At 38.6% G+C, this 16,357-nt stretch overlaps 1 protein-coding gene across 2 annotated transcripts in view; it reads right to left on the bottom strand.

Moving 5' to 3' along the window:
* The window catches only part of ctnna2 (catenin (cadherin-associated protein), alpha 2), a 423,497-nt gene that overhangs the window by 18,776 nt on the left and 388,364 nt on the right, over positions 1-16,357 (bottom strand). For both annotated transcript variants that reach the window (XM_051107030.1, XM_051107104.1), the window contains 2 exons: positions 5,096-5,188; positions 2,758-2,914 (listed from right to left, as the gene is read on the bottom strand). In XM_051107030.1, coding sequence (XP_050962987.1) covers positions 2,758-2,914; positions 5,096-5,188 — 250 coding nt within the window. The remainder of the gene's footprint in view (positions 1-2,757; positions 2,915-5,095; positions 5,189-16,357) is intronic.

The following is a 16,357-nucleotide window of genomic DNA, read 5'->3' as shown; positions in this document are numbered from 1 at the left end:
TAATGCATCGAAGATAAATGCTACCAAAAACTTAAGTTGGTATAACAAGTAGCAAATTCTTTTTATTTTTATGTATTTATTTATTATTTATTAAAGTATCCAACTGTTAAAAAAAAAGAAAATTGAATTCGAAAACGAAATAAAAACACAACATAAACTAATTAGTTTAACGCTCAGCATTTTCTGAACACTTTTTTTCTTATCATTTGGTGGGGGGGGGGGATAATATTGTACAGCATGTGCTCTAACATTGTTCTAGAAGAACAGACCAGCAGCTTTCAAAATGCATCTGGGTGGATCTAAACAAACACTGGCTTCTTAATGAGGCGCTGTCTCCTTTTCTGATAAGATCCTCCTTTAAGTAGCTAAAAAATGGTTTATCTTCTCATTTCTTTCTGGCAACAGGTCAAAAGAGCACTGCCTTAACTGATCTATAAGCTGATCTGTTTAGATTTGGATAAAGCAGTGTAGCTGAAGATCAAGAAATTGTTTTGTATGAAGTCTTTTAAATTAAGCTTGGCTAAGCCAACTAACTTACCAACTTAACACATAAATAAATAAACAAATAAATAAGAAATGTATTAAATTTTCATTGCAGCATATTTTTTTAAGAGACTCAAGAAAAACCTTGACTATTCAGATATCTGCACTATTACTAGAAATATGTTCGGCTTTTACACTTTAATTTCCCTTTCTATGTAAAAGTATTGACAATTCCCGTGCTTTCTCAAAACACTCAGTTTACAGGTTTACTGTGAAAGAAATGACATATAATTGTTTTTTTTTTTTTTGCCAGCAGAAAAAAATCAATTTTATCTGAATTTTACAAAAGCACATGTAGGGCTCAACAATAAGGATGTCCCAAGGCCAGTGTGAAAGCATTTCAGGCCAGCTGACAGATCTGTCACATGCCGTATTGGCCTAGTGCTTCATTGTAAATACGTTCTGCATTGACTGTTATATATATGAATGCAGTGAACTCGTTTATTGCATGTACTATGAGTTTAGCGTGGGTTTGGGAACGCAGTGGTCACTAGTTATGCTTTATTTTCATGACAGGTGATTAGAGCATTTCACTAGATTTGTAGTGAGATGTGTTTTTGTAAGCCTGTTTTCACTGAAGCTGGAGTTTTCCTTTAGAGATAAAACCTCTACTGCCATTCCCATCAAAATAAAAACTTAAAAGTGCAGTAAGAATTGCTGACAGCTAGCGATTTAGATGGGTAATGTTACTGCAGTCCAAATTTAAAATATCTCTTTCAAGTGTAGAAATTAGGAAAGAAGTATTGTAATTCCCCTACTGTAATGTAAAGCAAAAATAATATACCTATGAAATTTTCATTTTCAATTTCCAGCTCTAGTTCTAAATGTAAGGTGGGCCATAAAACTATCAAGGTGCACTAGACATTCAAATTAACTGTAAAATGTAAAATATTTTGTTGATTTTCTTCGTTCTGAGGCATACAATAATATGTTGATCAATTTTTATATTTCTTTTGTTTCCAGTGAAAATGTTGGCAGGGCAAGTGCTAATCTCAAATACTGGCCCGACCAGGCCAACATTCTGAGAATAACAATAATAAAAAAATCCTTATTGTTGAGTCCAGACATGTTTTATTCACAGGTTTACGGGAGAATATTTCCAAACTGGAATGCGCTACACCAGTTTTTGGACAACAGGCGGTGGGCTGCATACCAATATTCCCTCCTGCTTCATTTCATACAGCCCACATAGACCAGTCAGATATACAAAAGATCTAGTCCACAACATCCAGGATTCCATTCATTAATTTGTTGTGTATTTAATATTGACTTATAATAATCCCTGCCTTGAAATCGCTGGCTATAGTTTAAGTATACAGTATTAATTCTAATAGTTTTTGTGCAGGATCCAGACAGGATATACTACACTTCAGCCAACAAAATATGGCAAAAAAAAAAAAAAAAAAAAAAAGTAGAGGGAGAGGAGAGCCAGTTTCTGTGGAGGTGGGAGGTGAGACTGAGAAGTTGGCGTGTCTTGTTTGCAAAGAATTCAATTTATACAGTAATTACAAGATGAAACACTTAAATCAGGGAAAACCTCTCCATACGTGTACATTATATAAAACTGTATGTAAATGGCAGGCAACGTGTTTATCTATAAAGTCCAATGCTCAAGTGAAACTACACAGAAACAATAATTGGCACTAAGTGTATGTCTATTGTAAATACAATAATCTTTTTTATTAAAGCTAAACAAGAAGACTTAGAGCCGTGGAAAAAATAGCAATACAGTGTGAACACTGTTTCAAAGCAAGGCTACACATGCACAAGGGTCATAAATGTTCGTATTTATGTTGAATTATATGGCCATTTACATTCAAATTGGATGGACATTCCCATTCAAGATAATGGGATCTTGATGGTGGAGGCAGCTGACATTTTAGAGTGTCCATTATAAAGAGGAATAAACAGACATGGCGATATTGTACTGCTATACTCAGGGTGTAGTGTTTAGACGTCAAGAGGAGGGTGATGGATGTCCACATTCAAAAGAATCTATGCTTAAAAAGCTCTTAAAGCCTTACAGTGTTTCAACAGTATGGATACAGAATAGCTGCTTGATTTTCTGTTTACCAACCGGCAGTAAATACTCAATAGTGGTCTCACAAAAACATAACGTGTTTGTGTGTATGTGTATATATACATGATTGTCGGGCCATTGACAAGCAGTCAACAAATTGGACCTCTGAACTGAGCAATCTGTTTTCATGTTACCTGAAACAGACAGGAAGTCATCAACAGAAGTGATGTCATCAACGGCCTCGGTCAGGATGCGTACTTGCTTCTCCCACTGGTCCTTGAAAACATCCATGTTGTCCTGAGCAACCTTGCTTTGAGGCCGTGCGGCCAAGGTCAGGGCTGCATTGATTACCTGTGAGAAAGAAAAAGGTATGATTCCAGGCTTTGCCTAAATCTAAAAAAACACTATAAAACTAATTGCAGAGTCATGCTGCCGACAAATGGTATAAACACAGGAGTGAATCCAAGTCTTTTTTTTTTTTTATTTACCAAACATTTTATCAAATCATGTTCATGTTTTCAAATCAAAATGATGTAGATTTGCATACAAAGTATTTGCATACTTTTGCATTCCTTATAACCTCAGAATACCTGCTGCTTTTACAACTTTGAGTCATATCAGGTCCCTTGTGGATAAAGGTTACTAGAGTCAAATTTGCATTCGCCAAATTCTCTTTGCAGTCCTTTACACTACTGAGAGGAAACAACCTTGAGCAACTCACAATTATTCCAGAGTTTTCTAGGGTAGCTTCACTTGCAGAGGGTCACTTTATTACAGGCAAATTGTGAGGTCTGTCAGAAGAAATTACTGTGAAAATATTTTTTGAATCTTAATACCTCAATTCGACTAGAACCTTTAATTCTAGTCCACACCAGTGTTAATTTTGACAGCAAATTCTGATTTAGTCTTAGTCTTTGGAATAATACACCATTTAGTTTTAGTCCTATTTTAGTCATCTGAAATCTTTTAGTCTTAGTCTAGTTTAGTTGACTAAATATCATAAGAGTTTTAGTCTCAGTTTAGTCTTAAGTCTTTTAGTCTTAGTATAGTTTTAGTAGACCAAATATTAGCATATTTTTCTCCATAATTCACGTAATTGTAAGTATATTACAATATATGGAAGCATATAGAGAATACAGGCACATATCTAATTGTTGTAATAAAAAACATTTATTTTATTAAATGTCAAAAACATTAGCCTTTTTCACAAAAATAACCATAAGACCTGCTCTCCCTGAACAATATACATGCTCCCTGAAAAAGATATGCATTGTCCCTGAATTATATGAAACGCATATGACATCCTAGACCAAGCTCTGACATTTCTGTCTGTCTGTCTGTTCATGAGACATACCGCTGCCCTCGGACCGCGTGCACAAAACGTTAGCGTGTTGCTAACGAGAAAAGTCAACTTAAATTAACCAAAGCTTTGTAACCAAGACTGTGCATCCAAGTATAATGTATAACTAAATATAATGTATAACAAACGTCCTCATAACTTGAAAACCGCGGCTTTTGAAAATGGCTTTGCCAAGATCAACCTGCCCTCAAAAGATTCGCTCTGATTGGATTTCCCCACAAAAGGGTAGTTCTTATTGGATCTCTTCTCCATTCGTCCCGCCCCAACATTTTCCTCTCGTTTTTATTCGTTGACTAAAGTGTCAGTTAAATTTCGTCATCGTCTTCGTCATCATATCTGACTTTTTATTTAGTTTTTATTTAGTTTTCGTCTGTAAAAAATGTTCGTTGATGAATATTTTTCGTTATAGTCTTCGTCAACGAAATTAACACTGGTCCACACAGCCAATTTAATCCATGGTCAGTCCAATAAGATTTCAGAAAGCCTCAACTTCGTTGACGTCACCAAGCTTTTATTTTTTTTAATTTTTTTATTTTTCTGATTGGACTCATTTTGGAGACAGCTTCTCACAGTTCAATCAATTCTCAATTGATAAAATCAAACTGCTTTTCATTTCTCATAAATATACCACTAAAAATCCATTTCATGTTGGTGTTGAATAGACAATATTTTTTTAAACCCCTTCTGATACACATTCTCACAAATGATTATCACTGCGCATGTTATCTCTTAAAGAATGGTGTAACGTAACCAAGCCTTTTTTATGTTTCCAATGGATTTTTCCTGATTCCTCACATTTCTTTTTCTGAATGGGTTACGAACAGCTTTTCATGTTGACTTTGAATAGCTAAAACGTAATGTGAGTCATATTTTAATAAATATGATGTGTCTGGATATGTGCCTGGCTATGCTCTTCTCCATCATTTAAGTAATAACTGCTGCCGTCATCAATAAAAAATGTACACCAGCATCCCTTCTAAAGGAAATTCTGTGCGTTCCGTGGCAATAGCGCGATGGTAGTTGGGACAGGCAAATAGTGCTATATGGAATAAATAGTTAGGTGCATTATAGTGAATAAGCAGCACAATGTGTTTAGTGAATTACTATTCGTCATCATCATATAAAACTGCTGTAAGAGGTTATAGAAAATAGCATAGGTTCAGGCCGTTTACCTGAGGACACAGGCTATCGATCTGTGTAGCAGCCATGCGCACTAACTTCACACCCTCCTCGTTGTTGGAGATGGAACAGGCGAGGTTGGCCACCTGAAAAAGAGGGAGAGAGCGATATTAGAGGGCCATTTGTACATGGAGGTTCAAGTATAAAGTGACCTTGTGGTTCTGGTTGCCAGATTTCTGTAAATCAAGCAGGTTAGACTAGCATTTGGACAGGGGCAAATAAAGCTCCCGAGCAGAGTGCACACATATACAAACACAGTCCTTTTTGCTGTTCATGTTTGAAGCTATCAGTGCTGTGTGCAATGGATAAGGATTTAATGCTTGGCTTGAGAAGGCAATGTCAGGGCAAAATATGTACAGAGAGTTAGGGCTCATTCAAGTGTTAGATTGGTATTTGTTATTTCCCAGCGTGAAGAACATGATTTGTGGGTCCCTCATCCCCTCTGCTCCCCCGGCCCCAAATCATCTCGCCTTGCACTCTTTTACTATTTTAAAAATAGCTTCTATTTAAATAATTGACATCACACACACTGTAATTTGAATTTTTACCAGCCAATCTCCTGGATGTATTAGAGGCTGGTTCTTCATGTTCTCCTCTGAATCGACAGAAGGACAGAGGTTTGTTTGCGTGCTATAGAGGCTTCCATCGCGAAAACACAATTACCCCTAAAATGTCAGTGAACACGGAGAGGGGTCCTAATTGGAGGTTGCCACGTTTTTGTTATTCACTCATAAAGTAATGTCGATTTTTCCATCTTAAAAATTTTCACCATAAGCACTTTGGTGGCATAACCAGGGTTCATTATCGAACTTCATGTGCACATGTAAATCATTAGGCCAGTTTACCAAAGGAAAAGGGAGAGAAAAAAAAAAGACAGAAAAAGTGTAATTAAACTAGCAGATGGCTCCACTATGCGCAATACCTCCTTGTCTAATTTCTGCCTGCCTGCAGACCTCAGGTTACCCATCATGCAGTGCATCTGGCAACGCCGGATCGGTGCATACACGTGAATACACGTGTGCGATGAGAAAAGGTCTCTCTCTTGTGTTTGCTCGCTTCCATCATCAGAAAAGCATCTGCGGAGGGAGCGTTGGCCAGATTGGATGCTAAAAACCTGGCTGCCTCCCCCTCCCCTCCTGCCAAAAATGTCAGATCCGACAGAAAACACCGGCATATTGCTCAGAAAGTTTATAATTCGGTGACACGTCAGACCTCGATGAAAGGCGCTAATAGGCGTGTCAGTCCCGTTTTGATAACAATCCAGAATTGGTGTTCCAAGCATCTCGTCCTCTGCTAGTAAATCAGATTACACAGCAGCCACGAGTAAGGATTTTGACGGCGCTAAAGTGACATATGCCTGCTGGCAAATGCAATACGACTGAAGCCATATCAGCGGGCTTCTCTTCTTTTTTTTTTTTTTAAGGTAAATCGAGGCAAATCAAATCTGTGTTAGAAGATTCTTGCTTACGGCCCTTTTCTCCTGTTTACCCCTGACAGCTCTGAATGCTTTGATGGATCGCTCTTGCGTTTAAGTGTGTGCTTGCATGTGTGTGTGTGTGTGTGTTTGTGTGTGTTTACCCTCTGCTAAAAGTGTAAAGACTGAAATGCTTGAGGGTTGCAAATGATGATGTGTGCATAAAAGTACCAGTGGGGGGAAAAAAAAAGATTCACTGATGCATCGAGATTCCTTCTGAAATGATTCTCGACTGATTCATTCTTTGTAATGAAGCATAGAACCAACAAGTTTACAGGCCGTATTCGAGAGACATATCATACTATATGCTTAGATGTTGTGTTTTTAATTGAATTGTGATTCTCATGGTGCGTAAAATTCACACCCTTATATAAGAAAAGAGAGACCCTTTTAACATGATCCCTCCTTAATGTGTTCTCTCAGAAGAAAGAAAGGAAAGAAAAGCTGTCACTGGGATGGTACCCATTCAAAAAGTATACCTTTGCGCAATATGTACTCCAAAAGGGAGTATATTAGGGCTGGTGCTGCAAGCCTTGTTGGTGGAGTGCAGATATATAGTGTCTTCATGCTACGGGCATTCCAAGTTCGATCCCGGCTCGAGGACCTTGCCCACTCCCATCCCCCTCTCTCTTCCCCACTTTGCTTCTTGTCATCTCTGCACTGTCCTGTAATAATAAAATCTAAAAAATTAAAATCTAAAAAAAGGGACTATGTGATTGCCCTGAAGGCAAATTTTGGTACCCAAAGGCCCGGTTTCACAGACAGCGCTTAGCCTAAGCCAAGATTAGGCCTTAGTTCAATTAAGACATTTAAGTAATTTTTATAAACGTGCCTTCGAAAAAAAAAAAATCCAAAACAAAACAAACAAAAAACAATACTGGTGTGCATCTTGAGAAAAAACAAAGGCACTGATGTATTTTAAGATCAGTCTCTTTCAGTTGAAACAGCTCAGACTTACATTTTAGTCTAGGACTAGGCTTAAGCTATGTCTGTGAAACCGGGGGAAAGTGTACATATTAGTCCAAAACTATACATATTTGTACCTTTTGAAAAGATACCTTCCCTGGATCAGCTTTTGTACATTTCTTTATTTCCGTATCCATATCCATATCCAGACCAGATGCTGGATCAGCACATAGAGGCGACCTCTACACTCCTAAATGTCAGCGTAGACCATGTTAACTAGATGAGCCCTAGAGACAGATCCCCTGTGAAGACCTTATCGGCCATCGACACAATTCCTCAGCAAAGGCTACATCACTAGACGAGTCCTCTACTCAGTCTGACTTGTGTTTCAGCCTGGAATTAAATCACACCATGCTGGTTTTGTCTGGACAGAGGTGAAATGGCCTCCCGACTGATCCTGTTTTTTTCCCTCCATTTTTGTCACGGTTGGAGTCTTGGTTCCTAGCCACTGTCGATTTTGGCTTGCTTAGCTGGGGACACTTAATTTCTGGCAATATTGTCAGCTTGATTGAACTGACACTATTTGATGAGAACTGAACTGGACAATGACATCACTGAATCAATGACAAACTGACTTTCTGAGAGTGTGGCAACCACTTCCGTACCTATCATTCCCAATTGTCAGGCCCAACTTGCATTTTAGACGTGGAGTCAGGCCTAAATGGAAGTGGCATCAGTTCCAACACCTTGTCGGTGGAAAAAAAAGGGGCAAGAGACAGCAGCATAAAGGACCGGATGGGAAGGTAGGGGGTTGTTTTATGCACCAGGCTGGCAGTGTAAAACTCACAGCGTTTGCAGGAAATAATATCCTGTCATGTAGTTGGACTGTTGCTTCCCTTGGTCCTCACTAGTCCTTCATGGTCTGAACACACAGTCAAACCAGCAGTAGCTCCTGGATGGCAGCCAGAACTAGCCGATGCTCCAGCACTCAATTCTCAGAGCTGGATCCTAGCCAAGACACAGTGTCCGGCCAAAAATACTAATTGCAATTATCTAAAGAACCACTCCTCCTTTGTGAGTCCTTTTTTATTTTCTCAAAGAGAAGACCCCTGTTAGGTGGCCAAGGATGTCAAAATAATATTCATGAGTTTCATGCTAGGCTGAGACAAGCGTGTGTGTGTATGCTCTTGCATGTTAGATTATTTCAGAGAAAGAGACAGGATCGTAACCGTGTTGTCTCTCTGACTGACCATTATGTGTTGTCTAGTTAGACCTTTATGAAAGAACTATTGATTTCAGAGCGTTTCATTTGGACATCCACATCCAGCATATCAGCCTTACCCTTGAATAGTTTTTAAAAAAGGCTCAGTGCAATGAAGGAAAAACATCATATTAGCTACATAAAATAATAATGATGATGATGATGATAAATATTCCAAAATCTTCCTTTCAAACTGTTTTACTCCAATTTTGTTGGGTGCAGTGTGTTTTTAATGCTTATGATAGTTGCATTATATTAGCAAACACTGTCGGAATCAACTTCAGGTCAAGTCTTCTGTGCACTTTACATAAGGAGCATTTGTATGGCAGATATGTAGAGCATTCCAAATCAGTCATTATGTGGTTCCATTCATGTTTCTACATCGAGTACGAAGGTAGATGACTAGCTCATGGAAAAGAGTCTCTGCCTCCTCTTTTTGTGGATATTAAATCAGTATTTCGGACAACTCAGCACTTCTTGCTGCAACCATTCCTGTCAAAATATAGGTGTTGTTTATTGTATTTTCTCTGGAAGGGAAAAATTGAATGAGTGCATCTCATCTGCGGGCCGCAACGCTCACGGACAGAATCTAAGAGAGAGGGGAAGTTGATGTCAGAAGAGAGTCCGTTAAGAGTGGGGTACAAGAAGGTGTTAGCCTGAGTGCTTCCCCCTATTCCCCAACCGTACCCCGGTCAGAGTGCAAATAAATCAGCCTGTCAGCATGGATGAAGCAGAACGGCCTACTGGGGGGAAACAAACACAGGTCGCTAAGCGTGACCACGCGAGAGCTAACAACAAACCTCAACAGCAAAGTCCCAGATGTTTGAAACCTGACGACCCCTGATGTGTGTACAGGGAGTGTTGGAAAGGCCCAGACAAGTTTACATACAGATTTAAATGCAAGGTTACAACACAAGCACAAAAAGTGCTGGAGCTGTCAGAGTCGTGACCCTGAGGGTAGCATACATGCTACGTCGCACATATTTGGCAGTGGTGTTCTTGCAGATGATATGAGTTTGAATTGGTTCTACATAAACTTATTTCCATTCGTCCTCCGATTCCCATCATTCCCTATGTTCTCGATGCTCGGTTACATTTACCATTTTTTGTGGTCTAAGATTCAATAGGATTCTACATGATTGGGAATTTCGCATAAGGGTGAAAGACTTCCAAATGCAGAATTCACTTTGTGTTCAGCTGGTCATGCATATTCACCACACAGACCAACAGAAATCTGCTTGGTTTCAAAGAGAGTTGTGCTTCATACAGTACATTACATTGTTTACAACAGACCTTATTTGCCTGCAAAATTTCATAGATTTCCCCAAAAGAGCCTTTCAGCAAACAAGAAGTAACAAATAACCCTGTTTTTTTTTTTAGAGTGTGAAGAACATTTTAATAATAGAATATTTAATAATAGAGTTAAATGTTCTTCATAGAACCACAAATAAAAACAAAACAAACAAACAAAAAAAAAACATTATTTTGGGGTGTACCATGGTTTTACCTTCTGATGCAATGGTAGTATCATGGTGCTACTTCATGGATCAGAGCTCTAAACAGATATTTCTAATTTTGATCACCTTCGTTTTCCCATAGTCATTAAAAAAGGGTCAACAATAAGCATATGGTAACTGGACTGTGCTTTAAAATGTAACAGATGGAATGTAGCTGAGAAATGTCCTAATAACACAGCACATCTTCTCATTTGACATCTCACGGAAGTGAATTAGCCTTTCTGGCTTTTTACACTGACACTTCTGCCCAACATGGAAGAGTGTAATAGAGTCAAAGCTGGTGGGCCTGTCACAGCTGTGGAAGCCTGAATCCCTCAATGGAGCTATGTTATTAGAATCTACCTGTCCTTAGCCAGTATGCTACACTAAACGCCTCCAGCTAGCACGCTCAACTGGGTCACAGGTCTGGAGCAGGTCGGCCATCAGCCAAGAGGCCTTTTTTCCCCTCAGGTTCTTTTCTTCTTCCACTCTTCTCTTTGTCAGGTTTTCTTTTTGAAAACCTGAAAAGTCCCCATTAGAGCTCGAAGGCTCCAAACTACCTCAGTGAAATGTTAACTGTCACCAAAGTTGCGCTAAGAGGCCCGAATTTGATGTATGGGCTTGTCATAAATAGACATCATGTGGAGATAATGAGATCTGGCATGAAGGTCAATATGAAAAACTGTCCTAGCCCCTTCAGAGGTTTAGCCTTGGTGAAAATGAAGGGTTCAGTGTATGCATGGGTACATTTCAGTAAAGTGCAAGTTAATGGCTTTTGAGGAGCCATTTAAAGCAAGTCTACGATCTAAAAAGAGATTAATGGAAAATCACCAGTACAAGTCTAGGACAAACCTTGATCTCTCTCCATAAATACAACATTAAATAAATGTTATGCTCTTAAATGCTGCTCCTGGTCTATTTCAGCTGATATTAGTAGAAATACCACTGGTGTTGTCGTCATTATTATGAATGATGTTGTTGATGTTGTTAGCACTGCTTTTAGCATTTATTAATTAATAAACAGGGACTTTCCTGTTGAAAATACAGTTTCTAGGGATATTATTATGTACAATTTAATATCATCACTATATGGGTATCATGGGTAAAAGTTTTGTAAAAAGTTTATGAATTTTTTTTTTTTTTTTTTTTTTTTTGAATGGTTCTTATTTTTATATGTTCCATTTTAGGTTTTAAACTGAAAATGTGTTATGTGTTATTTTAGTCGTAATATGTTGGAAACTAGCTAGGTACTTTTACATTCCTGCCCATTAACAGAATAACTTTCGGCTGTTCTTTCAGCACTCTGCTGATGTTAGCTGGAAATGCTAAAAACCCAGCTTCACAAGGAAATGCAGGAGTTAGTGATAAGCTTCTTCAATTTAAACCTTGGGCACTTTAACAACTATCAAAAATGCCTTCAACCACCTAGAAGTACATGGAGGAGCGCACACACACGTCGTCCCAGGTTGAGTCTTATTTGTCTCCGGAGTCTGTAATCTTAATCATGCGAGTCACAGGCCTTGCTTAAGAAGTCAGTGAGCGTCCACACCACTTTCCTCGACTAAGTCACTGTGCCAAGGAGCTTATTGCCTGGGAAACCTGCAGTTTGGAGTGTGGCATAATTAAGTGCCTCACAATCAGCCAGTTGATAAACAAAGCCTGAATTGAGGCAAATAAAGGAGAGCCAACCAAATGAAAAGAGAAAGCCTGTCGAAAGCCATGTTGATTACTTTTCTTCTTATTTCAGGAAAGAAGCAGTGCCTGCCATCGTTGGCTTATAGTGCTTACAAAGTGAATGACGTTTGCCACGGGTAAGACCAACCGCTGACATCAACTAAAATCATATTAAACTCATTTAAACATAGAGGCATAAATAATCCAAAAATGAAAATTCTGTCATCCCTTACTCACTCTAATGTTGTTACAAATCTATTTAAGTTTCTTTCTTTGGAACATAAGCTGTTTTTGCCTATACAATTAACGTCAAAGGGGTACAAAACAACTTTTTTGGTTGAACTGTTCCTTTAACATACTACATTTCTGGTTATGATTAAATATCATACAGCATGCAAACTCGGCAAAATCTTTCTTCTTGCAGGAACATCTATTGACTGCAATAAAATAAACCCCTCGTGTCTTTTTCATTTGTCTTTTACTGCATTTGCATTTAGTTCTGTTGCGTCAGGACTGATTTGGGCTAGATTAGATATTGATTGCTATTCTTGTGATTGCAGCCAGTGTGTTTTTAAATCAGACCCTTCCTCTCTTAGTTTCTTCTTTCTTTCTTTCCTTTCTTCTTTCTTTTCTTTTAAGAAAACCTATACATTTAATTATCTACTGGAGGTGGGAGGAATTTTATATCAAAGTACACATGTACTATATGACAATACGTACAGTAAATAATTACATACTTCAAAACTGTACAAAGTACTCATTTACATCAAACAAATAAGTCTGGTGTAAGTGCATACCATAAATATTAAAATATTAATGCAATATCATATCATATTTTTACAAATGTATATCCACGTGTTTGAGTGCATTTCTTATGATCCAAATATTTGACATAGCTATATTTAGCCGCTTTCATACATGAGATCAAGAGAAAATATCATAAGTGCGCAGCAACCCAAGAAAACATCAAACAATTTCAGTAGACTATTTTAAGAGTTCATACGAGCCACATTTCACCGAGAAGAACCAGCGCTGTGAAATTTAATTTAGTTGCAATGCTGTGTGATTTTTAGCTTTATTAATGAGTTTAACAAGTGACAAGCGACCGCTAGGAATAAGAAGTCGAGGCCCAAAGCACTGCTCGGATTGGCATATAAACTCTAATAAACTCTAAATTATTTTGATGAATTCTAAATATGATTTATTTGCCGGGGCATGGAGAGCTTCTGTCTGGGTACTGGCAGTTATGGTGGAGATGGGTGCCTGGAGAGTAATTTCCAGCATATAAAAATTTACTGACTTCAGTGTGGGACATGGGAAGGTAATTGAAAGCAATATAAACAATCCATAAAGCTGAGTGGACATGCTTGACTTTGTACAAGTGGAGAGGCAAGGGGAAGGGTGGCGACTTTAATCACCGAGGGCAACGTCGCAGACGCCGTCCAATCGGACGCCGCCGATGTATTCAGGGGTGGAGAACTGAGAAGGATGGATGCCCGAGAGGGTGACAGAGCGGTATGGGCCAGGTGGTTCATTGCCACCCAGCTGCGGTGGCACTCAGAGATGCCCTACTGAAGTCCTAGCTAAATCATTACCAAAAGATCTCTGCTCAGTGTGAAAAGTGACTTCCTGTTTCAGCTCAAGGCTGTGTGGGCTGCTCCACTTCAAATCAGGGGTCAGCTCTCACGGACTTATGCGCCCACAGAGAACATTTGGATTGATTGATGTTACTCTCACATCTTGCACTCGGATCCCGACATGCCTTTAAATCGGAGTAGATAATAGGTCTTCAACATAAAAAGCTTGAGAAACTTGGAAGCCACTGTGTGACTCCCCAACTTCCCAAAGTATAAGCGGGCAGCTTTCAGCTTTCACTGAACTATCGATCTCTCCTCATGAGGGTGCAAGCCAAGCAGTCGTGCTTGGCAGCGAAGCCCAATTATGAAAATGGAGCCAAGCTTGTTCTTTGTAATTTCTCTGTATATTTAAGAATACTCCAGGGCCGCCATTTAAAACTGTTTGGAGATAAACAATGCATTTAAAAGTGTTTGGATGGAGAGAATGCTTGCTGAGTGCAAAACAGAGCAGAGACAGAGAGAGACCCCCTTTGCATTCGGCATTAACATGCAATTTCAGTAATCAGATCACTACTGGATAGCACTTGACCATAATAAAATCCAGAAGTAAATGCACCCAAGATGCATTGTGATTGGATTACTGAATTACTTACATTTGCTTTCAAGTTCTGACCACAGAATCACACTACAAATACTCACTATCGTTCACTTTGATAGACTGGTTTCAGTAATCTTTATGGATTTACACACACACACACACGCAAGGGAACAATGAATATATTAATATTTGTGTGTTTCACATTGTGAGAGCAGAATATACAGAAAGAGCCCATAATCTTGGGATGTCATTTTCAAAAATGTACATTAAAAAATATTTAATATGCATATCTGACAAATTTGTTTATTTATTTAGTTAATTTAACACTGACATCGCAAGAACCTCTGTGGCTAAAGCTCTTTTATGCCTGTGGGTTCTTGGCTTTTTCTTTATATTCTTCTCTCGTACTCTGAAAAACACGGCAGGTACATCTTGTGATCTAGTCACCCTGTGTAATGAACAACATCCCATGAATTATTACCCTGAAAACCGCTTGGAATCCTTTGTTTTTCTTCCCAAATCCTCACTCATGTTTCCTACCTGGTCTGGTTTCACAGGGGCATTTTAAAATGTCATTTTCAAACCTAATCTTCTGACAAACTCTAGCTGCCAAGTTAGCAAAAAGCGCTTCAAATTGTCCACTGATATTTTTTTTTAATTCTGTAAATGAAGAAAGCCTATACATGATGTAATAAAACTGTCATTTTAGGTCACATCAGAGAATTCAAAGTGTAAAAATAAGCCAGCCAAAAATATCCAGACACTATCCAGATACGGAACGCATGTTAATGCCAGAAGTAAAGGGACCAGAGATAACCTTCTGATAAACTGCATTTCAGACCCAGGCAAGTAAAAGCTCTCGGATGAGGATTTGAGGGGTAGGCGTACTGAAGCAGAAAGAGAAAGATATCTTGCTGGGTATTTTTTTTTCTTGGGTAAACTGTGGCAGTTGCAGGTTTTGGATAGCTCCTCTTTTCTACCTGAGTGTGAAAAACGAGCAAAGCTTGAGACTGAGACGGTGCCAATCAACTGCTGGCTGTCTCTCAACAGCTCTGTCTGGATGAGCTGCAAAGAGGCCTGTGAGTGTGTGTTTGTGTGTTGCCAATGTGAAGAAAGGCAATTACTGATCTCCTCACCTGCAGCAGACTTGGGAGGCTCATGCTATTCACACACTGTTCCAGCATTTTCAGTAAAGCACAACCTCCTTAGGCTGTGCTACAATACTCCATATTCAAGAGCTAACATAACTGAAATATTAAACTCATTTCTATAATAACTCGAATATCATTGTGAGAATAATCAGACAGACCAGGACCAAGGTCACATATATATTATGTGAACTTTGCTTCTGGTATAATAGCATGTATGTAATTATTTGTATATTTGTATATCTATATACAGCTGGCCCAGTATTTACTTTGTAGGGAGCTGCAGATCGAAGTCTTGAAATTGAACTGATGAACAGATATAAAATGAGCAAATACTGTCTCATAAAGGTTAAGGAAAGGTATACATAATATTTATAATGAAATCTAGTCCAATCTATTTCACCAAGATCCACCCACTTAGAGATTTCTGGTGTCGCCAGTGAGATTGACTGATCATTTTCATATGTTATCAATGCACAACACCCCAGTCAATAACAAGGTAAACATTGTCTGAATATTTATCTCCATTGACAAATAACATGACAAGATGTTATCCATCTTCACAGCTAATGGCCAACGTCCTCTTTCAATCTTTGCTTGTGTGCGCAGCGGGCCTTCCTTAAGTTTGGAGCAAAAGCCATCGCTGATAACCCTAATGTATTGATCATTTCAAGACTCCCACAGCCAATTTGAGTCCGCTACTCCTCTGAGTCTGCTTTTGTTCATGTCTTTTGATCTACAGCTGCACACTCAGTCACGCTAGACGCCGTGTCTTTTCTTGATTAATTGACGCGGACAATCATTTGTACCAGGGGAGCAGGTTACTTTATTTCCTCAATGCTTTCTGGAAAGCTAATTCATAACATAGCTGCATGGCTCCCCAATGAGTTTGCCGTTTTGATTTAAAATCAACATCAAGATCTCAATCAAAAGGGTTTATGGAGGAGACAAGTTGCTTGTTACAGTAACAAGAAAGGTCTCTTTTTTCCATATAATGTATTTGAATTGTTTTATTGAGCTCACAATGCTTTTGTGTCTTTTCCTGGTTATTTAAATTCTTTGAAAATGGTCCACGCTTTTAGATTGTAAGGGTAGGTTTCTAAAAAGCACATTAAGGCAAA

Source organism: Labeo rohita, chromosome 1, assembly GCF_022985175.1.
Source record: "Labeo rohita strain BAU-BD-2019 chromosome 1, IGBB_LRoh.1.0, whole genome shotgun sequence".
Classification (NCBI taxonomy): domain Eukaryota; kingdom Metazoa; phylum Chordata; class Actinopteri; order Cypriniformes; family Cyprinidae; genus Labeo; species Labeo rohita.
The sequence above is the reverse complement of the archived record's forward strand: the minus strand, read 5'-3'. Positions and strand labels throughout refer to the sequence as shown.